The sequence below is a fragment of the Crocodylus siamensis genome, chromosome 1 (assembly GCF_052110815.1).
Source record: "Crocodylus siamensis isolate JL-2025a chromosome 1, ASM5211081v1, whole genome shotgun sequence".
Taxonomy (NCBI): Eukaryota; Metazoa; Chordata; order Crocodylia; family Crocodylidae; genus Crocodylus; species Crocodylus siamensis.
Window position 1 is genome coordinate 55856914 of NC_143395.1, and position 25176 is coordinate 55882089.

General features: G+C 44.7%; 1 protein-coding gene across 2 annotated transcripts in view; it reads left to right on the forward strand.

The window, feature by feature from the left end:
• Nucleotides 1-25176, forward strand: part of COL19A1 (collagen type XIX alpha 1 chain) — a 424680-nt gene that overhangs the window by 230093 nt on the left and 169411 nt on the right. For both annotated transcript variants that reach the window (XM_090034633.1, XM_090034628.1), the window contains exon 17: nt 24178-24231. In XM_090034633.1, coding sequence (XP_089890759.1) covers nt 24178-24231 — 54 coding nt within the window. The remainder of the gene's footprint in view (nt 1-24177; nt 24232-25176) is intronic.

Genomic DNA, 25176 nt, shown 5'->3' on the forward strand with positions numbered 1-25176 from the left:
CGCAGGGGCACGGCCTCCGGGAAACGGGTGGCGTAATCGATGAGTACTAGGATGAACTGGTGTCCCACGGCACTGCGTGGTAGAGGCCCCACCACATCTAAGGTGACCCTTGTAAATGGGTCCTGTATCACCGCCATCTGCTGGAGAGGAGCTCGAGGGGGCTTGTGGGTGCTCAATTTCTGGCAATTTCGACACGCTTTGCAGAAATTCTCAACATCCTCATACAAATGAGGCCAAAAGCACCAGCACGTTAACCGAGCTTCTGTCTTGTGTTTCCCCAAGTGCCCCCCCATAGGGTTTCCGTGAGCTAGCCGTAATAATGGGGCCCGATAGGACTGGGGAACCAGGAGTTGTTCTATCTCCTCTCCTGCTCGGGGACCTGGCTTAATACAATATAGTAAACCCCGCCTCATTTCGACTCGAGGGCCCTGCGCCCGTCGTACAGTGGGGCTTACCTGTAGTCGAAACCGAGTGATCGCCTCCTCACGGAAAGGTCACAACTCTTCATCCTCCTCCTGGGCCTCACGGAACTGGTGGCCACTGGTTAGGTCTTCCAGCCTTTCTTCCCTCCCCTTCTCCATTTCTCCTCCAGCTAAGCCCCCCATGAGCTCATTCCGGGGCCGAAGTGTTGCCAGGACTTCATAAATCTCTGGCCAGTCCCTCCCCACGATCATGGGGTAGAGTATCTCGTCGCTCAGCCCCACTGGCAAGTGACGGGAGACACCCTGTACTCGGAGCCTTCTTTCCAAGTACGATCTTTTGTTGTGGAGGCAGACCGGATGAATTCCCGTGCACCGGGGGGCTCGTCTCCATTCAACCAGGGACGGCCGGACCAGTGTCTGTGCACACCCCATATCTACTACGGCCATCAGGGGTCGCTGTCCTACCCAAGCTCGAATTTGGGGCAAAGGCTGAGGTGGGGTCCCCACCCGATTGCCGACCCCACATTCCATAGGTTCCTCCTTCGTGGGCTCCTGTTCTCTCCCTGACCCGCCGGGGAACGGCCCACCTTTGCCGAAGTGGTAGTCAGGGCTGACGGGACAAACCCTGGTCATATGTCCTCTTCCGCCACAGCGAAAGCAAAAGAAATTCTTGCTTTCTGGGGCCCTCTCGCTCTTACCTCCCTTCCCCTTTCGGGGCGAGCCTTCGCGTTTTGGCTTCCCTCTGTCCAAGCGCCGTCCCATCTGGGCTGCCTCGTATTGCTCTGCCAAACGCAGAGTCTGCCGGGAGGTTGTGGGCCCGTGGCACCTGACCCAGTGCTGCATGTCCTTCTCCAGGTCAGCCAGGAACTGTTCTAGCAGCACCTCGTCACAGATCTCCTCTTTTGTAGTCTCCGACGGCCTCAGCCACTTGGTCATCTCGTCAGCGAGGAACTGCCATAGCATCTTAGGGCTCCGCTCACTTTTTGTCTTGACCCCTCGGAAAACGTGGCGGTGTTTTTCCGGAGTAATCTCCAGCCGCTGTAAGATCTCCGCCTTCACCCTATCGTAATCCCCGGCCTCGCTACGTGACAAGGCTCGATACGCGGCTTGCGCTGGACCAATCAACAGGACCCCTACCCGACCGGCCCACTTCACCCAGTCTAGTCCTGCAGCCAGGGCCGCACGCTCGAAGGCTTCCAAGAAGGCCTCCACATCGTCCTCCTTGGTCATCCGGGGCATATTAAACTCCCCTGAATATAAACCTCCCCGTGTCTGTTGTTGGAGCAAATGCTTCTGCACATTGATCTGCCTCAAGGCAGTCTGTTGATGCTGCTGCAACAGCTGGGCCACCAAATGTAACGTCTGCTGCGCAGTATTGACGCCCATGGGGAGCTCCATCTGGATTGGTGTCGCTGGCCTCGGATCCTGGGTTCAGTTCCCGGCCAATGCACCAGTTGTGGGGGGCTACTTTTGTCGGCCACCCACCTCACAGGGATGACCCCTGGAGAAGAGAAGGATCTGCCATCCACACCGCACCTCCGCCAATCTCGCCTGCCATGACTTGATGGAATATGGGGGTTCACCCATATGGGGTGCGGGCAGTCCGGACGCGGTCCCTCGACTGTAGCGTCCAGGGGTCCTGAGGGCTCCTCCACCCCTACACCCTCGCCCGGTCCTCCAGTTTGGCCGCCTCTCGGGGCGAGCTACCCTACAGGGCATTAGCCCCTGTAATGTTCAAAAAGGGCCAAAAAGGAACAAAGAAATACAACTCCAACACAACTTCTGAGCCCACTGTCCCTGGGCCGGAGTTCACCTCACTCCTCAATTGCCCTCAACCGATTTCGGGCTGGGATCTGTTGCCCTTAGCCCTGGGGCACTTCCCGTCCTTGAGTCCGTCCACGGACCCTTGCTGTGGGGTGTTTTCCCACCTGTGCGAGCCCCTATTAGAGTACTTACGGTACCCGGCTCTGGCCAGGTGCTGCTGCCTTCTGCGGTATCCGGGTCTTCGTTCCTCCACCGCCGGCCGCTCGTGCCCCCTGGTCACGTTGGGGCTTACCTCCGCCCAAGAAGGTCCTTCCGCATGGCCAGACAGCTCGCAGCCGCCTCAGGAGGGACTCTCTGCCGCTGACTCCTTTACCGCTCACCTCTGCCTCCGCTGCTGCCAGATCCGCTGCCTCCGGGTCCGCTGCCTCCGGCTCCGCCGCCTCCCATCTTGGCTGCTGCAGGGACCTCTCTCGCCTCTCGACTGGAGCTGGGGTGCTCCTTTTATTGCTCCGTGTAGGTCCCGACCCAGATCCGTCCAGGTTCCTGGAAGGGGAAGACCTCAGGGGCAGCTTCCGGGTCCGGACCCGGAAGCCGGGCCGGGTTCCGCCGTCCTTCGCATTGCTCCGGCCCCCCAAGTCCTTGACCCTTTCACAATCACCTCCAGGACTGTCATGACAAAATTGCTGCTTTACTTTCCAACCTTAATGCTCTTATAATTTAATCATTTTAAATGTAACGTTACGTGCTTTTTAAAAAGTAAATTTGAAAGAACAAAATTTCTCTCTCATGAAAGCCCATTAATCTCACATTATTCAGCCCCAGGGTCAAAAGACTTATATACCAATAACACACTTCTACCACATGAGCTAATAGGTATTTGCTAGAAAGGAGGGAAAAATCTTTAAATCAGAAATCCTAGGTTCTATTCTTGGTCCTGAAAGAGAGTTGTATCTAGTTCTTATAGATGATACTTCTGAGCCCACATATTTAGTACATTTTACAATTACTGCTAGTTTAACAGACATGATAGGAACTTAGGAAAACAATTAGATGTTACAAGTCTTTGTTTCAGTGCTATTGTTCCCTTAACCATAATATGGTCACCCCACATATAGATTCATATATTAGACTAGAAATGGACCTCAAGAGCCATCCAATCTAACCCCTTGAACAGATGCTGGATTCATTATATCCAGGGATTACGTTGTCCCTTTTTACCACAACACTGCACATGGTACAGTCCCTCATTATATATGTGTAGCTACATTACATTTTTTCTAAATATATAACTTTGCTTTTGGCTCTATGAAGACAGATGCCCCAAGTTTACCAAATAACCCACATGCCTCTGTATGAACCCCTTCTCAGCATTATTTATCATTTTATCATCCTTTGTGTCCTATCATCCTAAGAAATTTATCATCCTAAGAAATTTTATCACAATTTCTTTTATAGTTATTTCTGAGTAATTATTTCACATTTTGAATGGCATCAGGCTTCATGCCAAATACTGTTTAATTCCAATAGCAACAGCACCGTTCAGTGATTCCCCACTGGTGACAACTTTTTGAGATCTGTCCATTTCTACTGTTTTAATATGCTTTCATATTGTATGTAAGTGCTATTTTTCCATCAAAATGTTGTATGATATGAAGTCAGGTATCTTTAAAAAATAAATATTTTATCTATACACTTATGTTTAGCGACTAAACTTTTAATATAATCAAAAAGCAAGGTCAAGTTTGTTGGATCTCTTTTCTGTAAAACCATTTTGACCAAAATTATTATCCTCTACTACATTATTAACTGAATCCTTGATAAGTTGTTCCATTATTTTGCTCAGAAATGAAGCTAAGCCAAGCAGCTTAGAGGTATCTGGGGCATCCTGCTTTCCCTTCCAATTACAGAAACACATTAACATTCTTCCATTCTTTTGGTATTTTCCTGCTATTTTAAAATTTATTAAAACTTTATATCATCAGGCTAGAGATCTAAGCCAACTCTGTTAGGACTACAGTTCTATCCCAGATATTTCACTCATTTCCCACAATGTTAGCAGTCATTCTCAAACCCTTTAAAGAGTTCTACAGGGTGCCAAGCAATATAAGCACAGTTAGGTGTGGAAGCACCTACAAAGGATTTACAAGATAAATCCAGAGATTTCAAACAGGAGTCCATAGAGTCAAAAATATTCTGACATGATGTGGTCTTTCTGATTTCTTGGCAACAGAAGAATGAATCTATTATTTTTCTGTAGTCAAAAAACACATAGAAGTTAAGAGTTGGCATTTTCTGAGGGGTGCCTTGAGTTTAACCAGGGGGACTTTTTCATACAAAAAGATTGAGAACCACTCTACTACCAGGGTCTCAAGCCCTCTCCTGCCTTTCCCTGTCCCTACACTTCCATTAATTCCTCTGATTATGGGCCAGTGACAGAATGTCTGATATTTCCTTCTACTTCTCTAAATCAGAGAGAGCCTTGTTAGGATAGGAAGGGACGTAGGCCAATATATGACCAAAACTTTAAAATTATAGGAGTGAAATTGAAGGAAAATTGGGGAAGTTCTCACAAAAGCTGTTCAAAACTTGAAATCTCTTTGTTGTGGGAAAATTGATGTGTCAAAACATGTTTTATAACAAAAATAAATATTTTCAAGATTTCCCCTAAATGGAGATTCCACAAGTTTGTTTGGTTACAAAATTTTGAAACTATATTTCAATTGTTTTGTGTTTATATTTTTACAAAAGTGCAGTTACTACTTAATTTCTAAGTCTATGTGCCCCTTCTTTGTATTGTAAATTCTGCAGTGTCAAATCATTTCATTATAACGCAAACAGAAGATAATTTGATCAAGAAAAGAAGGTTAAATACTTCAAACATATTACTAGCAGCTACCTAGATCATTTAAAATAAACTAAAATAAATTTAAAAATAAAATTTGTAATCTAGTGCTTATTAGTGTACATTAATACATTATGACTAGTTTAATGTGAAACTGAAAATGAATGAAAAATAAAATAAAATCTCGACATTCCAAAATGTAATTCCAAAGCTTTCAAAAAATCCTGAAACATTGTTCTGTTCTTTTTGTGTTCAGATTGTCAAAGGAATCTTTATTTAACTTTATACATTTTTTCAATATAATTTGATTTCCATAAAAGTAGCATCTTTGCTGAAAACTTTCAACTAGATCTGTTTTTTGCAGTGTAACTGTCAGTAAATTACATTGCATTTTAAAAACACTTATGGAAATGTTTCATCTGCTAAAATCAGTTTAGAGTCATAGAGAAGTGGGCCTGGAAGGGACCTCAGCGAGGTGAGGTAATCTAGCAGGATCCTATCATATCCCAATCATCCCATACAACCATAATCTAAACTCTACGTAAGACTACCATAAACCCTGACACAATATGGACCTAACACCTGAAACCGTCACAAGTAAAGCAGGGGAACCACTGCAGCCAATGGCCTGCTTCTATAAAATGTTGTCAGTATACGCTCAAGAAGTCCAGGGATAGAGGGCCATGCCTCCTGCTATAGATGAAGGTGAAAACCACCACCAGCCATACCAATCTGACAATGGCCGTCCATACAATCTGAATATGGAGGTGTGGAAGAATTCCATCCCAGTTTCTTCCCAGTCATGACGATTAGGTCTTTTCTTTGCCGTTGTTTTCTCACTTGCCTGTCAGTTTGGTTGCTCTGGGTTACTGCAGACATGAGGAACTTTAGGTAGAGGGTGGGAACTCCACCTCTACCGCTCTATTGTTTTAGCCCTGTCCTCATGGCATGGGGGCAGGGGCTTGAGCCCATGTCACTCTCTTAGGTGACCAGTGATGCTGTTTAAATTGATTGGTCCACATCAAACAACACCTGCTTTGTTTTTTCAAAGCACTTCTTTATAAGCACTTGCTCTTCATCTATCTGGTTTTCCCAGTTCCAATAAAGAATTCAGTTTGAAACACTTAAAAAGCTTTCTACAATCCTGTGGTCATATTTGTGGCTTTGCATTCCCTAAGAAGCTGCAGGGATCATAGAATCAATCTTTTTGGAAGTTTATTTTTATTGCAAATGAACATTTTAGATACTTCATTTAGGAATAGGTTTTACCATCACATAGTACTACAAAGTTGTTTGATGCCTCATAATTGACAGTCTCTTAGGGCTCTCTATCCAGTGTTTTGGCATTTATCTTACTACACTTGTATGTTAAAAGCAGTTTGTGTAATTACAACTTACCATATGTTAATAATTAAATTATCTTCTTAGCTAATTGCCTTTTTAACCAGCACAAATAAAATTGATGAGACACAAACATTCTTTTACTCTTATCAGCCACCTCCCCGCCGTGAGCTGTGGCTCCACCCCCACACCCTGCCTGGGCCTTTGGTAAGGGAGGGGGCAGGGGCATGCGTTGCCCAGGCGGGGTGGGGGGGTGGAGCCACAGCTCATGGGGGTGGGGAGGTGGCTTCTGCTGTTGCTTGCACCCTGGGAGGGCACAGGGCTGCAGCTTATGGGGGTGCGGAGGTGGTTTCTACTGTTGCTTGCACCCTGGGAGGGCACAGGGAGGGCCGCCATGTGCCCCTGGATCTGTGTGGGGAAGAGTGGGGCAGGCTGCAGCTGGAGCTGCATGGGACTTTTATTGGCAGGTCTGGGCTCAGAGTGGATGCTGGCAGTGCTGGGAGGATGCTGCATCCACCCCAAATTTTGCCACCACTCTGCTGACACCAGCCACAGCCCCGGCTCTTCCCAGCATCTGGGTGGAGGTGAGGTGTTGAACTGGAGCTGCACTGGGCTGCTGGTGGTAGTGGCACTGGGAACAGAGTGGTGGCGAAATTTGGGGTGTATGCAGCATCCTTCAAGCACTGCCGGTGTCCGCTCTGAGCCCAGCCCCTGCCAAGAGCCCTGCACAGCTCCAGCTGCAGCCTGCCCCGCCCCCACATAGATCCAGGGAGAACTCACACCTCCATGACCTCCTGGGCTGCAAGCAGCAGTGGGAACCACTTCCCCCACTTCATAAGCCACAGCTCCACCCCCACCCTGCCTGGGAAGCACCTGTCCCTGCCCTCTCCATCACCACAGGGGGCATTGATCTGCACCACCATGCCCCTTCCCTCCCCTCTCCCCTTCCACCACACTGGACTTACCAGCTGGAGGCAGCTGTATCAGATATCAGATTGGTATCAGCTGATATGCTTCCTTAAATATCAGCTATCGGTATCAGCCCCAAAAATCTATCAGTGCACCCCTACTTTTCAGAATATGGAATCTATAGTTAATATTACCATGTTAGAAGGATTTTCTAAAAGACTAGATATGTAGGACTAGAACCTGTACCATTTCTTCAAGTAAAGCTTGTATTACAGAACACCCATCGTTACAGCTGTTAGGTTTGAAATCTAATCTGCTATCTCACTGTTTTCATCATCCAGCAGTTTGAATGAGTGGAGGCAAATATGGCTTTGGGACTGTTTAAGTTAACATTCATTGGATAAAATGCATAAGACAATCTTGGAACTCAGGTTTTCCCTCTCCAATGTGATCATCCTAATCACTTTGATTCCGAGTTACGCTCTCTCTTTCTGACCAGTGACTTTTGAATTCTTTTGTATAAAGTGATGTAGCTTAAATAGGAAAGGAAAGATAGAAAGCTACTCTGTACCTCAGAATAGGTTCTTTCTGTACTCTCCCAAGAGGTGAGAAATGTGGCCTTGGAGCCCCTCTGTGTTCTGGGAGCATTATAATCCCATTTCCTACATCTTCAGGGTGGAAACAGATATCACCATTTTTATGGCAGCACAAAGTGAAAGCAAACAAATTTGTGGTTGCAACAAGAAGATAATATTAAATTGGGCCAAATTATTGCAGCACACATCTGTTTCCTTATGATGGAAGAGCTTGGGCTGCATGAAGCTTCCCAGGCTCTCCAGCCTTCTTGGGGCACAAGCTCCATGGGCTTGAGGGGTCTCAGTCCTATACACCCCAAGAATTCCCAGGCATGAAAGCCCCCCTCAAGCCTTGGGACCACCTCCATTGCTTTCGCTGCTTACCCAAACATGTCCCTCCAGAGGAAAGACAGGGACTTTGGATGTCTGCAAGCAGAAGTTCCCTGTTTACAAGCATGCACCTTGCACATATTCCTGGCAGCATTGTGGAGCACAGGCTAACACATGGGAGGAGACTGGACCTCCCCTCCCATGTTAGTTCCTCCATTTCGGTGCTTGCAGAAGCATGTGGGAAAATCCCCTGCAGAGGGATTGCGCCATGTACCTGCAAACACAGAAGAAGGACCTCACAAGGGAACCCTGCGCTTGCAGACACACAGGAAAATCTCCTGCAAAGGCTTTTCTTACATGCACCAGCAAACACTGAGCGAGGAGTGGGAGTTATCCCCTCTGCACTTGCAAGCACACAGGGGAATCTCCTGAGCATTCACAGAAGCAGAACTTTAAGCACCTAGGGACCTTTACTAGGTAAACTCCTGTTTTTACTAGATTTTTTCCCTATCTTTTCTAGATAGACCCCTGCAGACTTTTTCAGATATCCAAGAAATTAGATTGGGATTTTGAGATTGCATTCTTGGATTTCCGTACCTAAATTCTACTTAAGTCCTTTTGTGGCTCTGAACCTATGTTTTTTTTCTCCAGGCATGTTACATTAGGTGTGCCAGCAGTTGACATATTGCTCCTTAATATATATATTAGCAAGAGCAGTTAAGACTAAAACCCAACTTCCTACTTTCTCTGTAGGGACCAGTTCCTGTTTTCAAAACGTAATGACATATTCTTCAGACACCACTAATTAGCCACTACCCTTGAAACTTCATCTTGACATGTTCAAGAACTTTTTCCTGTTGTAGTTGCATATGAGTTTTGTAAATTATTAATTCTCTCTTATAAGCCACATAGGATTTTATGCATAATACTGCTTGTCTACATCTTCAAAAATTAATAATCTTGCAGCTTTTTTCTAGATATTAATCATCATATTTCTTCCGATGATTTCTATCCCTAAAAATGGAATAGAAAGAGGTATTGTAATAATATCAAGAGTTATAATATAGATGTAATAATATTTTATTCATTAGTACTGCAGCAGTGCCCAAATCCCCTATCAGGATCAGATCCTCAGTGCAGAGGGCATTGCATGAGCATGTGGAAAGACAACAGATGTTCCTATCCTATTTTGGCAGCTTCCCCTAGCTGTGATGCCTGAGTGCGCCCGGTCCCCCTATTTCGACGTGTATGCTCTAGACTCAGAACTATTTCAGTGAAGATGCTCTGGGGTATCTTTCTATAGCTGCTGTTGAGACCTTGGTCTCCACTGCGCTCAACAGTGATGACTCGGGATAATCCCAGAGCCTCTCCACCAAGTATTTCTGGTCTTGGATAACCAGGGGTAGGTGAGTAGTAGTATGCTTATGGTTCAACCAAGTGAGGCACGTTGCTGCTATATTTAGCCATGTCCAAACAGTCCTTATTTTGAAGTGCTTCCAATCTAATTTAAGAAAAAACAGTCACTTTGACAAACTTTGACCAAGCAGGACCTTGCTCAGGCTCCAGATCAAGCAATAGTTTGCTCCTGTTTCTGGACTCAGATTTGAACATGACGACAGGACATGCGAAGAAAAAGAAAATGTTGACAAACAAAAATAATGAGTTGGAAAGTAACAATAAGTTCATGAGACCACATGCTCTAGCCATGTGCTGAGTTTAGGAATTCTGAAGGGTATTCTTATTTTGTTTTTACTTTTTTTTTTAAGTTTGGTTTTGACCTAACAGTTATTAGTTGACTGATTGCCAGGAGGCATCACAAAGAAGTGGGTCTAAAGAAAAAAAGTAAAGTGGTATAAAAATTAATTCAGGGAAAACATTTCAGGAATAAATGGGGATAGGAATATAAACCTTAGGTAGACACTGCCTAGAAAATTTCCATAATATTTATTGCTAACAAAAATGCATGGCAGCACCACTGGGATTCCAGCAGTAATTTACTGAAGTTAATTTCTGAATTATTTGGTTATTTCATTTAATAGAAATTGATCCGGGTAGTTTCAAACAGTTGGTTAGTATCATGCCTCTCTTTCTTTTATTTTAGTTTATGTAGTATTGATTTTTCATCTTAGTTATAATAAATTTATAGTAACTAAAGGGTTTTTTTTCCATTTTCTAATTTGAGCTCTTTTATAACCTCAATATTCACACCAACATGAGCTTAACTTCTCAATGAAAATCATGGATTTCTCTCTAAATGCAGTATTTGTGGATAATATAATTATAAAACATTGTGCTATGCAGTGAGTTAGCAGTTTTACTTTTCATTCATTGTGGATTCAGCTGTAGCCTGTCTATACTACCGGGGAGGGAAATCAGGAGGCAGAAAAGCACTCTGTTATTCCCCTATACCAGGTATCTGTATCATGGGCAGTAGTGTGGGGAAGACCAACTTCTAAGGGTTGCCTAATCCCCCCTCCATACACCTGTGTGCATGGGTAGATTCTGGATTTTAAAAGGGAGTGTGGGAACAGTGACTGGTACTACAGAAGTGGCTGCCCTCCAGTCTTATGCCATGAGGGTGTGCAGACCCTGCGTTGGAGCAGCACCCAGAGACCTTTTACTGGAGAGGGGGTGTAAAAAGATGGCTAACTGATTACTGAATCATCTAACAATCTTCTTTCTCCATCAACATCCCCTCCCTTCCTCTCCATGCTCACTGGCACCTTCCTTCCCATTCCATTTCCCCCTTCACCTCAGGGTACAGGAAGGGGGAACCTGCCTACTGCTGCCATTGAGCCAGCCACTCCTACCCCACTCCATCTAGGCTTTGTGAGGCACCAGAGTCAGCCAGGTGCAGTAGCAAGTGCATTCTCTCTCCCTACACCTCCTCAGCTAGCAAGGAAAGCCTCCAGAGACCAGGCAGGAAGGAAGATGCTGCCTGCTGCTGCTGTCCGGGGCTGAGCCTGGCTCCCTACAGAGCCCAGATGGAGTGGGGCAGGAGTGGCTCTAGAGCTCCCTCTGCCCCTAGCCAGGGAGAGCAGCAGCAGTGGACAGAAAAGGGGAGGGGAGGGAAAGGGAAAAGTCAGGGAGCATGAAGGGAAGAGGGCAAGGACAGAGGGAACACTACTTTTGGGGGGATTTAAAACAACTCCCTGGCTGTTGCTCCTGCAGCGTGGTCTGAACGGTACTGTAATTGTACCATTGCAGCTCCTCTGGATGCTCTCCTGCTTGAGTGGGGAGTATACAGCACCATGGGTCTCCCATTGGGCTATATCTACACAATGAATAAGATTCTAAGGGTGTTTCAGTGCCCTCCTACCTGGTGTGAAGGGGGACTTGTAGACAGATTGAAACTCTCAGACTGTCTGTGCAGCGCAATGTATTAATGCAGCTTTTCCTATGGGTTAATTAGTTTTGAAAAGGAGGATTTATTGACCCAGTCAGAGCACTGTGCCAACGTAGCTATGCTACTTCCAATAGCCAACTCATTCCAAGCTAACTCAAGTATTTCTCCACAGCACTGCATTGCACCATGCAGACATCTGTGTCACAAACTGATTCCTGGTCTGCTCTGCTTGTGGTAAAGCCTGTATTATTCTTTTATTTATGCTAAATCAAGAAAGGGGCTGTCTTTTTATGGTTATCTATTTCCCCCAGTAATGAGCCTTTTTTCTATTCAGTAATTAATTCTCTGCCCATCAGTGCTGTGAAGGGATGAGAGAAAAGGTCAAAGAGTAGCTGGGGAACACTCCACCCCTATATTACCTCACCCTAATGACTTGTAATCCTGAATCCCAAAGGCAGAACAGCTGAAGTTGTGCTTTCCAGTGTTCTTAGAGGAATTTAAATAGTGTAGCACAAGAGCTTAAGAAAAGGATTGCATTTATTGGTGGAAAAAAAACTGATTTTCTTTTCTCCAGGTGTGGCTGCTACTTTCAGAAATAAATTCTGGCAAATACCCATGGTTAATGTACAGTACAAGAGACTTAGTACTACCATTTCTTTTATGTATTTGGTGTCTACATTTGTACTTATTTAATGCTGAGAAAAGTGGTACACACCATTCTTTTTAATTGTTTGCTTATTACAAAACACAATTTGATTAAAGAAAAATATCTGCTTACTTTTATTAATTATGTGAAAATAATTTAAATCTTTCATATCAATTATAAAAAGAAATGGGAGAAAAATAAAAAAGATTTGAAACAGTTAAACATGCTAGAGACAGAAATGTGTGTTCTTTGAACATTTTCCTTTATGCTGCTGTTTTCATTGCCTTTTAATCCTTTAACAATGTATTTTTTAAGTCTGCTACAGATATATGCATACCCAAAAGTACTTGTGCATCAAGCAGATACTGATGTCTGTTAAAATAATTCTTGAATAAACGATAGAAGAAAATATATTTTGTGTTTCAGTGAGCAAGTGATCCACTGACTAATGGATGGCAGAAAAAATTATTTCCTTCCTCCTTTTTCATGTAATTGATTTGTAAATGATTTGCCACCCACTCTCAATTTAACTTGCCAACATCTATCATAAATTATATTTTAGCTCATGTTGTAAGAAAAGAAAAAATTAGCTTCTGAAATATTCTATAATGTTTTCCTGTGTAATTAACACCTCATTCACAGTTGGGTATGCCAATCAAAACCCTGCCTTCCTTCCTTTGACACTCCCTTGATACTCCCTGTTTAGACTATTCTGATTTGAAGTGTCATCCTCAATACAGCCTAAATACAACCAAACAGGAAAAGAAAAATGTTTTAAAGGAGTCAATGGTATGCTGATCCTAAGAACTCCAAGAGGCTATTTAAAAAGATGAATCATTTTATAGTAGTTTTGTATTTAGACCATCATATTTCAGTTTATATCAGTCATTTCCTTGTAAAGATATTTTTGGAATGATATCTTCTAGAATAATTTTACTATTTCTCAAATAAATTTAGCATATGTTAGCTTATATTTACTCTTTCTCAGCAGAGATATGCCTCAAAATCTCATATAGCTGACTGCCTTTGAACTTTTGAAAAATATGAATCCAGACATCAGTTTTGGCACCAAAGGCCAAATCCAAAAAGAAGTTTGTCTGCTAAAGTGACATTTAGGCTTAATATAGAATCTAAGATCAAAATTATGATCCTAAAAATGCCCACTCAGCTGTAGACAAATGCTAAAGATACTGGAGTGGCACCTCTGTCCTGGTATTGACCATATGGAACAGCTTAACATCTAGCAGAGGGGCAGGCAAAATCCAGCCCATGGGCCAGATCCAGTTGGCAGTGTACTCCATTTCCAAGGCACCCCAGCCAGTGTGGCTAGGGATGGTTTCCATGAAGACCCTAGCATCTGCGCTGTGATAGTGTGGGGCTGAGGTTTCCTTAGAGACTGGCCCCAGGAGTGCTGGCAGGGCATGTGGCAAGGCAGGGAGCTTCTTCAAGGCTCGCCTGGGATCTTGCAGCAGTGACATTGTGGTCCAGAGCCAGGGCACAGCTGCAATCTGCAGCCTGCATGATCCAGACAGGGACACGCAGGCAGTGGATTGCGGCTCTGCCTCAGCTCCTTGCAGTGGTGACAGTGTGGTCTGGAGTTGTGGCACAGCTGCAATCTGCTGCTTAAACACCCCTACACAGATTATGCAGGCTGCATATTGCAGCTCTGCCTTGGTTCCAGACCATGCTGTCATTGCTGCGAGATCCCAGCCCAACCCCAGAGCAGCTCCCTTCCCTGCTGCATGCCCTGCCAGTGTTGCTGGTGCCAGTCTCCATGGAAACCCCAGCCCCATGTTATCACAGCATGACTGCTGCTGGGGTCTCCATGGAAACCAGCCCCAGCCATGTGACCAGAAGTGGGAAATGGAGTCCAGCTGACAGACAGATCTGCCATTTTGCCCTCCCATGATCTAGTATATCCCTAAGCCAGTTGGGATCCAAAACTAGGCATCCTTCTTTATCAGTCCCCAGAAAAGTTCAGTGTGGTGAACACTCTCAGAGCATGCTTCACTGATAAGATCAGGTACCTCACAAAATGATGTGGCATGCCCATATTTTATATATTAGCCTAATGGTTCAAGTACTGTCCCAAGAAATGAAAGCCCTCGTTCAGTTTCCTCTTTAGTCTTAAGGGTCCCAGCCCACATCTTTTACCTCTCAAGGGAGTGCCCTAACTACTAAGTATTGGCAGAAATGTATGGGACACAGTACTTTTTGTCCCACCTATTGATGTTTTATAACTGTGCAGAAAAGATTCAAAGAGGGGGGTATTAAAAAGTATATGATGACTATAGATAAGTGCTTAGAGCATTCACTTGGGTTCCAGTCTTCATTCCCAGGGCCATTTCTATATTTTCCATTACATAGTCCTTGGATAAAATACAGATGCAATTCTAGGAGCAGGGAACAGTACCCAATTATGTGATGCCAGAGAAGTCTTTGTTTGATTAAGTGTCCAGTGTCCAAGGATATTGTCATGAACCCACACAGAAACAAGACTGGTGCTGGGGATTCATGCATGAAATGTTCCTGAATTAGATTTACCAACTAACCTAATGTTTGGTCTCTATTTGTAGCTAATGTCAAGCTGTGTTCAGTTTGATCATTTTTAAATTTGTACGAACTCTGGTATGTGATATGAATGTACTTTTATATTTTATAATATGACTGACATTAGCCAGTGAAGTAATTGCTAATTAGGTATCAGGACAGACAAAGGTGTTTTACACCTCAGAGGAAAAAAAGGCCTGTTTGGAAGGGAGGTAATCTCTAGGAACTTGCATTTAAGATGGCCATTGTTAGCCAAGAGGGCCTCACAGAATCATAGAAAAATAGAGTTGGAAGAGACTACAGGAGGTCAACTAGTCCAACCCCCAACTCAGAGCAGGACCATCTCCAACTATATCATCCCAGTCAAGGAAAACTTATGATATAGGTGACACTGTGTGTATGTTAAGGCACAGGGAGGTGAAAACTGCAAGCCTGCTAGGTCTTGCTGCAGCCACAAAGCCTGCCAGCTGTCAAGCTGTGATGGCTTATCTTGTGTTTTTATGTTTATATGTTTATTATGAAAAAAAAAAGGAAATAGTTAGAAAAATATATCTTCATAGTTTCATAGTTTGTAGGGTTGGAAGGGACCTGAGCAGATCATCTAGTCCGACCCCCTGCCATGGCAGGAAAGAATACTGGGGTCAAATGACCCCAGCAAGATGTTCATCTAACCTCCTCTTAAACACCCCCAGGGTAGGAGCCTGCATCACCTCTCTTGGAAGCTGGCTCCAGACCCTAGCCGCCCTGACCGTGAAGTAGCGCCTCCTGATATCTAACCTAAATCTACCCTCTGCCAGCTTGTGACCGTTATTCCTGGTCACTCCTGGTGGTGCTCGGGGAAACAGTGACTTCCCCAATGCCTGCTGATCCCCCCTGACTAGTTTATAACAGGCCACAAGATCCCCCCTCAGCCTTCTCTTTCGGAGGCTGAACAGGTTCAGGTCCCGCAGCCTGTCCTCATAGGGCCTGCCCTGCTGTCTCCTGATCATACGAGTGGCCCTCCTCTGGACCCTCTCCATGTTGTCCACATCCCTCTTGAAGTGCGGAACCCAGAATTGGACGCAGTATTCCAGCTGCGGCCTGACCAGTGCCGCATAGAGGGGGAGGATCACCTCCTTGGACCTGCTCGAGATGCATCTGTGGATGCATGCCAAGGTGCGGTTGGCCTTCCTGACTGCCTCTCCACACTGCTGGCCCATGTTCATCTTGGAGTCAATGATGACCCCCAGATCCCTTTCCACCTCCGTGCTGATAAGAGGGGAGTTCCCCAACCTGTAGGTATGGTGCCGGTTGTTCCTCCCGAGGTGCATCACCTTGCACCTGTCTGTGTTGAAACCCATCCTATTCTCGTCCGCCCACCCTTGTAACCTGTCGAGGTCTGATTGTAGCCTGTTGCATCCTTCCAATGTGCCCACGTCCCCCCACATCTTAGTGTCATCAGCAAATTTGAACAGGGTGCTTTTTACCCCCTCATCCAAATCGCTGATGAAGATGTTGAACAGTGTGGGCCCAAGGACCGAGCCCTGCGGAACCCCACTGCCCACATCCTTCCACGCTGAGAAGGACCCATCTACTACCACCCTCTGGGTGCGGCCCTCCAGCCAGTTGGCGACCCATTTGACTGTGTGGGTGTCTACAACACAGCCCCCCAGTTTCTTAATGAGAACGGGGTGAGAGACAGTGTCAAAAGCCTTCCGGAAGTCCAGGAGGATTATATCCACTGCAGCCCCTGCATCTAACGATCTGGTGATCTGATCGTAAAAGGCCACCAGGTTGGTCTGACAGGACCTGCCTCTGATGAACCCATGTTGGTTGCCCCTAAGCATGCAGTCTCCTGCTGGCCCCTCCTGGATGTATGCCAGCATAATTTTCTCGAACAGCTTGCCTAGGATCGAGGTGAGACTAACCGGCCTATAGTTTCCCAGGTCCTCCTTCCTGCCTTTTTTGAAGATGGGGACCACATTGGCCCTCTTCCAGTCCTCCGGTACCTCACCAGAGCACCATGAGTGGTCATAAAGTTGTGCCAGGGGACTTGCAATGACCTCGGCCAGTTCCTTTAGAACTCTTCCTTTAGGAAGCTTTTGGTTTGAAAAACATTTTGTCAGGCTGAGGAAGTACATGCAGTTGGTGTGTCTTCTGGTCCTGGATGGAATGAATAGTAAAGAAGCCACACAATGCAGGCAAGAAAGCAAGTCAGTGAAAATGGAAATGGATGTGTCATGGGGTAAGGGGCAGGCTAGGGATAGGAGGGGAAGAGGGATGTAGCAGCACAGGTAAAAGTGCAGAGGTACCTGCGGAGTCAGCTCTATCAAAGACAACAATACCCAGCTACCTGTGGGGGCATATTCCTCAGCAAAAAAATACTCTGCCTCGAGTCTCAGGCCTGATCCTGAGAGGGAACAAATTGCAAACTACTTTTCACAATTGGGCTGCACTTCATCAGCCTCCTGCACTTCATCAGCCTCCATAAGAGGTACAGAAACTCATGGACTCAATATAAATTAGACAGTGGAATTCTGACACACTGCAGCCTGCTGGACATCTGACTCCCCAGGTACCTCTGCACTTTCACGTGGGCTGCTACATCCCCCTTCCCCCCCACCCCTTAGATGCTGCTGGTGCTATTGGTGTTAAGCCAGCTAAGTTATATTGACCTGCCATTGTTTATAGTGGTAGACCAGAATGAGGTTGTAGGGGAGGAGGAGGCCTCATGGGGACACAATGCCATGTTGTGCAGAGGCCCCAGCACCAGGAAGGGCACACCTGAACACACACATAGTCCCACAAGCACCCATGTCACGAGTATTGCTTACCTGCAGCCAGAGGTGCAGGGCCCCAGAACCCAGATTCCCCCTGCCCCTATCTCCTTGACAGATGGCAGGCTTTGTGGCCACAGCATGCCCTAGCAGGCCTGCAGTTTTCACCCCCCTGTGCCTTAACACACACGCACGGTCACATATGTCATGACTTTTGCTTGTCAGCAGTCTGAGGTGCAGTTTCCCAGAAACCCCTCTACCTATCTCCTTGAAACTTGGCAGGCTTTGTGGTCTCAGTAAGAGCTACCATCCCTGAAGTTTTCACCCCACTGTGGCTTAACACACACATGTGATATGAGTTTTGCAGTCAGGAGTTTGAGGTGCAGTTTCCCAGAAACCCCTGTGCCTATCACCTTAAAACCTGGTAGGCTTCATGTCCTCACCAGGGGCTATTGCCCCTGTGAGCTTCATCTCAATCAGCCAAAAAACAACAAAGTTATAGATTTTTCATTGATTCCCCATTATACCCTATGGCTGAATTGCCGAATCTTTTTCAAATCTTTTCCAAATCAATTTGATTCAGATTTGTAGATTCAGCCTCCAAATCATCTTCGAATCTAAATCATGATCTGAAGCTTTGTACAGCCCTACATTCCATCTTTCAACTTGGTACCATTGCTCCTTGTTCTGTCATCTGCCATCACTAAAAACAGTCTCGCTCCATCCTCTTTGGAACCTTCCTTCAGGCTGCTATTAAATCAAATCTGCTCTCAGTCTTCTCTTCTCCAGAATAAATAAAGCCATATCATCCCAAAAGACTATGGTTTACATTTCAAAGAGAAAAACCTGTAACATGAGTCCATTCTCAGGTGACAGGTGCCTGAAAGGTTTCTTTTTCAAAAATTGGTATTTGTTATCCTTGTTGAGATTAAGTGAGACATCCTATCTCTCTTGAATGAGGATATTGGATTAGCAGTCTATAGATCTGAAAAATGTAAATATTTCTTCATTTATTTGCATATCACAGGCATATTAAAAAATAGCCATCCAAGATTGGGGTGCATTTTTTAAGTGCGGAAGCCCATTTCTGCACTGGAATGGAGGCATGGAAACAATGGAATAGCTACTAGGGGCTGGCTTCCTCCCAGCCACAGGCAGGAGACTTAGAGCCTGCTGCTTTGCCAAAAACTAGAGGTTTAATGCTATTACAGATGCTGCCAATTCAGTTTTAAGCCTCTAGCTTTTGTCTAAGAAGGAGAGTGGGGGTGGCAAGTGACACTGATGAGTAGACTCTGCCCCTATTCCATATGGCCAGAATTCAGCCATGGCTCTGAAAAAAACTTTTTTCCCTGCATATCTTATTTGCGGGTGTGGAGTATGTGAGAACATATGATAATTATAAAGAATGGATAACATTTCTCCTGACAAAAAATGCACAATCGGGGCGGGGGGGAAGTTCGTTACCTGCATAATACAAGCATGCCCCACCCCAAGAATTGAGTAAAAGAATGTAAATAAAGAGACAAGGTAGGTACTTAAGCATTGCCACCAGGGTTTTGGTCATTAATCCTTAAGTATTGGGTGATTTAGCTCCCAGTTGGCAGAATCTGGCAAACTGGTAAGTGGCTTAGAGATTTTTTCTCTAAGGCTGGATCCAGACATTCAGGCATGTGTGGTTTGTGGCACTACAAACCAGTTTGTACTGCCACAAATTGCATGTGTTGCACATTAAACTATGTGCAACACTGCTAATTTGCAGTGCCGGGGCAAAATTTGCTATTGGAATTTCCTGATAGCACAGAAAAAAAACCCTGAAAAAAGCAGCTCAAAGCATGCCAAAGTGGCATGTTCCAGGACAAACGCGGAGACAGGGGAGCAGGCAGTCCATGTGCTACAGAGCCCCCTACAGCTGCCTGAGGTGTAGGGTGCCTCAGCATGGGGACTCTGATGCAGAACCCCAGCTCTCAGGCACACAGAGACAGGGTAGAAGCCAGCTCGGAGCTGCCTGCTACCCCATCTTGGAGCATCCTGTGCCTCTGTCAGGTGGGAAGCAGCTGGCTAGGATGCAGGGTGTCTTAGTATGGGAGTTCTACAGTGCATGGAGTCAGGACAGCACTCTGGGTTGCCTGCTTCCACATCTCCACATGCCGCTTCCAGGCTGGCTGGGACATAGGGGCTGTCTGCCGACTAACCCCACACTAAGGCACCTTGTGCTCCAGCCTGCTCCCCCCCTCAACCCTGCAGCACATGAAGCAGCGTGACAATGTGCCCTGCTGCAAAGTGCACAGGCAGGGGCGTGCACTGCAGCACAAAGTTGCGGCACAAAATTGTGCTGCTGCAAATGCACACTCCTGTTTGTGTGGATGCAGCCTAACAAGGGAAGCTGCTGAAGACAGATCTCTGGTCAGAGGTTAAAGCTGCATTTTAGTGAAAGTGCAGTGTAAGATCATAAGATCCACGCAAATAAAGCGACCAAAACACTGGCTTGCATCCATAGATGCTTCTCGAGCAAATCCCGGGACGTCATTCTCCCCTTGTACTCGGCCTTGGTGAGGCCGCAGCTGGAGTACTGCGTCCAGTTTTGGGCTCCACAATTCAAAAAGGATGTGGAGAAGCTTGAGAGAGTCCAGAGGAGAGCCATGCGCATGATCAGAGGTCAGGAAAACAGATCTTACGATGATAGGCTGAGAGACATGGGACTGTTTAGCCTGGAAAAGCATAGGCTCAGGGGTGATCTGATGGCCACCTATAAGTTTCTCAGGGGTGACCACCAGGATCTGGGGGAACGTTTGTTCACCAGAGCGTCCCAAGGGATGACTAGGTCGAATGGTCACAAACTCCTGCAAGACCGTTTCAGGCTGGACATAGGGAAGAATTTCTTTACTGTCCGAGCCCCCAAGGTCTGGAACAGTCTGCCAGCGGAGGTGGTTCAAGCACCTACATTGAACACCTTCAAGAGTAAATTGGATGCTTATCTTGCTGGGATCCTATGACCCCAGCTGACTTCCTGCCCTTTGGGCAGGGGGCTGGACTCGATGATCTCCTGAGGTCCCTTCCAGCCCTGATGTCTATGAAATCTATGAAATCTAAAGGACTTTTTGCTGCCCTTGATTCCAGCTGCCAATTTATGCTCAGTTAGTGCTTTTGCTGTCCTGATCTGCTCCCTACAGGTGTGGGCCACTGCTGAATATTCTTCTTTGGTAGTTGCTCCTGATTTTTATCTCTTGTAGGATTCTTGCTTTAATTTCAGGAGGTCTCTGACTCCTCTGTTGAAATAAGGGGGTCTCCTAGCTCTTTTGCTGCCTTTCTTGTGAGAGGAAACAGATGTTCTTTGAGCTTCTAGGATTGCTTCCTTGAGGAAAGATCGCTTGTGCCTGTCTCCGCTCTACTGTCCGCTCCCGTGTCACCTTCACCCAGACAATTGATCTTGTATACCTGGGCCCCACGTGTGGACCCCAGAGACTATCTCGGTTGTTTTCCGGGAAACCCCCTAACTCGCCTGCCACAACTTTGAATGACTCTTCAGTGGAGGGGGTCCCCTTTGGTGTTACCTCCAGGGTTATCATGCATCTCGGTGTGCGCTCATGGGACTCCAGCCTCCCCTACACCCTGTCCACGCACCACCCCTGGAGGCCCGTCTCACAAGTCTAGTTGGCAGTCAGCCCCCCAGGTATCTTCTCTGGCCTCCATATCGCCTCACGACGGCAGTCACCCTGGACCCCTGGTTGGACTCCGATGGGTGGGCTTGGAGACCTTTGGTTTTCAGGCCTGTTGTCTCTGGTTGCTCACTAGATGTTCCCTTTTGGCCAGAACCAAGTCTAGGATTGCCTTGCCCCAGTCAACTCGTAAACTTTCTGAGTTAGATAGAGCTCTTCAATGCAAGTAAGGAAGCTTTGTGAGCAACTGGATCTAACTGAGTGCTCATCCTACAAGATGTCTGGGTAGTTAAAGTCCCCACGATGACCATGCTCTGCGAGCATGCAGCCTCTGTCAGTTCTCTAGAAAATTATTGGTTGAGCTGTTCGTTTTGGCTTGGAAGTATGTAATAAACTCCTATGATCAAGTCCCCTTCCCCATGCTCTCCCCATATAATGACCCAGAGGGTCTCAAGTCACTCTTCATTGCATCCAATTTTCGCCTCAGGGGAGGTGTAATGTTCCTTTACACAGAGAGCAACTCCTCCACCCTTCTTCCCAATACAATCCCTCCTGTACAGGGTGTATCCCCCTATGCCTATGGTCCAGTCATAGGTGGGGTCCCACCAGGTGTCTGTGATCCCTATAAGACTGTACTGCTTGTTGGTTAGTATGAGGGCCGGTAGCTCGTGCTTGTTTTCCATGCTTCTGGCATTACTGTACAGGCAACTAAGCTTTCCAGTAGAGACCCTAGGCTTTCTGGTAAGTGTTGGAAGAACGTGTCTGTTGCCTGGTGTTGGAGATGGCTTCCTATTGTACCCTCGGTTTTGAGGTTGCCATTTCTTGTGCTCATGTTGGTGGTTGATGGCCCATCCCCTGACAATCTCAGTTTAAAGCTCTGTCCAGGACATCTGCCATTCTGGCTGAGAAAAACTTTCTCATATCTTTGTCTGTTACAACATATGGTAACTGTTTCTGAAAGATTTTCCTTGATTGTGTAATACTTTTTGCTTTATTTCTTATTCCTTACTGATTGCCTGTTCTAAGTGTGATTTCAGAGCAGTTGACAAATACAGACTGAGCAAGGGCTGAGGACCTATAATAATAACTGGTTAGTGTATGACTCTTGAGCTGGCAGATTTCCTCTGCTGGAGCTGAGAAGGGCTGGATTGAGACAGGTAGAGCTGAGGTTTACTGAACCAATAAGTTGGTCCTGGTTCTAATCTCAGCTTTTTTTCATTGGTGAAACAGCAGAATAGTAGAGAGAGTTTTGGGAGGTAAAGGGCAACCGGATGGTAATACCAACACCCCAGTTTGGTCATAGGTATTTTCACTGTGAACTTTTTGTGAAGGTTTCAAGACATATTCCTAAATTGCTCCTGATGTGAAACAAGCGTGTGTATAACCACAGCCAAAGATACATATAAGTCAGTTCATTTCTTGGTTCAAGTGAGTACTTGCAAATAAATTGGGCCCATGAATAAATAAGAAATTTGTACCATTTGCTTATGCAATCAGTGTGTATTCACGGGCAAGTGTGAATTTTATAGACACAATTGTGTATTATTTGCCATTGCAACTTGTTTCCAATAATTTGTTCCAAATTTACTTTTCACAATCAAGATTTAAACTTGCAAATTACTTCCAGTGAATCAGATTAATGCAGTTGTTCATCCAGGGCCTATCCTGGGTCTTTGAAGTAAATAGAAACACTCCTTTTGACTTCAATGGACATTGGAACATGCCCATGTTGCATTTTTGTATGAATGGATACTCTCCATGTACATGGTAAAACACCTGTTTCATACATAGAATGATAATAACTCAAGCAACAATGTGTATATTTGTATGATATATCTCATTATGGCTTTCCTCCTTACCCTACAACCCACCTAACTGCATAAAACATCAGCAAATTCAGCAAGGCAATCCCACTTAAAAAAACAGCTGTCATAGGTCAAGTTATTCTCTACGTTTCTCCTATGCTTCCTTACTGCTTTTGAAGCAGCATATAGCTAAACACATGAAACACAACTAAACCTTTTGAATGTGTGTCCAATAAAACAAAATCTTCAATACTATCATTCCATGTTTGTAGCATAAACCTCAGTTAGGCTGATCAAGTTTAATATTCACATTGAAAGCGTAGCAAGTGACACACTAAAGTAAGATACACCATAATGGGTCACTGTCATTATTTCATTTTCTAGCACAACATTCCATTCTTGTATTAGAACCATGGGGAGAAAAAACAAGAAATCAGACTTCATACTTTTGATCAGTCTGTTTTAATGCTACAAAAATGTTCATGTTTATCAGGTTTCTATTTCACTTTACACAGTTAAACATCGATAGGTTAACTTAACAGTTTGAGAGCATATTTTAAATACATACATTTGAAGTGATATTAGTAGTGACATTTAACCACTGGAAGATTTTAGTCCACTGTTCTGGTCTTGCATACTCATATAATTGCTTAGCTCTTGGTATCAAGGTTTAGCTGGTTGTGAATTTGAGTAGGTGACAGATGACTTGGGTAATAGAGATCAATAGGTAAGAAACACATATTTCAGCTCACTAGTGACACAACTGAAAATGAGCCTGGAGAAATAGAGTGCTGGACATACGTTAAATGAGCCACATTCAGCCTATATAATTATTATGCAGCTTAAAGTGACAACTGTATTACAGTTTTACCTCCCAGAGCTTAGAACCATCATCAGATAAAATGTAATTTATTTGGACATCATTAAGTTGCTGGATTTGTAGCATATTACTGCCCTATCAATATAGTCTCAATCTTGAGACAGATAAAAAATGCACTAATAAATAATTGGTGATGCAAATATTTTGTTTGCCATAATTATTGAGAACTGTCTTAAAGCTGTTAGAATTAATTGATACTGCAATAAATGGTACAAAGTATTTCCAATTTGAATAGGTTTTGATCTTTTTGTTAATAAATACTGCAGTCAATCTTTCTTTTAAACAAATTGCCTTATTCTAAATCAATCCTCAGCTGTAATGTTTATGAATGTTTGTGTTCTTGTTTTATTTCCAGGGAAGACGAGGCAAACCAGGACTTGCTGGTAAACCAGGCCCACCAGGACCTCCTGTGAGTAACCAGCAGGGAAAATGGGAACCTGTTTAGAACCACTATAGTTGTTAGTATTTTTGTAATAGGTTACCAATGTAGAGTTTGATAAAACAAAGGTAAATCATTGGAATCCTAAATAAAAGATGCTATACGAAGAAATACAGTAGAGGAAAGAAAAGAGAACAAGATCCAAACTTCAGGGAAGGAAACAGAAATTGTGTAGTTGCTTAAAGAAGGACAGGCTATATATGCTAACTTTGAATATTGTGCATTCATTCTGTTTACAAAATGTATGATGCTGTGTTTAAGATGGGATAATTTCTTTCTCAGAGGGGTAATTTGAAAGATGAAGGACTGTGTGATGAGCTTGCCAACAGTCTGAATGATGGAGAGGATTATACCCAATGCTGGAATGAGCACTGAACTGTAGTTCAAATGAGTTTACTGAAGAATTAAAAAGATTAAGAAATACATAACAATATGAAAGGATTTACAATATGCAGCCCTAAAGGTTTTAACTCAGATCTAAGAGTTTTTGTTTTTTGTCTTATTAGAGATACATGATTTGGAATCTGAACTCCATTGTGAGTCTGGTATATAGGGCTCTTCAGATCAGGAATTAATATACTTTTTGATAGAATAAGATTTGATCAGACATGTAATATTCTACCCTGTGTGTCATATTGTAAAAATACCATCCCACAGAAATACATAAAAGTTATTAAGATGTAAATGTTATTTCTGGATAAAATAAATGTATGTTGATTAAAGAATTCCCTGCAATAAAGACAAGTTACCTACTAAAGGGACCCAAACAAGAATAAAAAAGATTAGAGTTGAAAATAAAATCTTTGTGAGCACAGGTCGAACGGTCACAAACTCCTGCAAGACCGTTTCAGGCTGGACATAAGGAAGAATTTCTTTACTGTCCGAGCCCCCAAGGTCTGGAACAGTCTGCCAGCG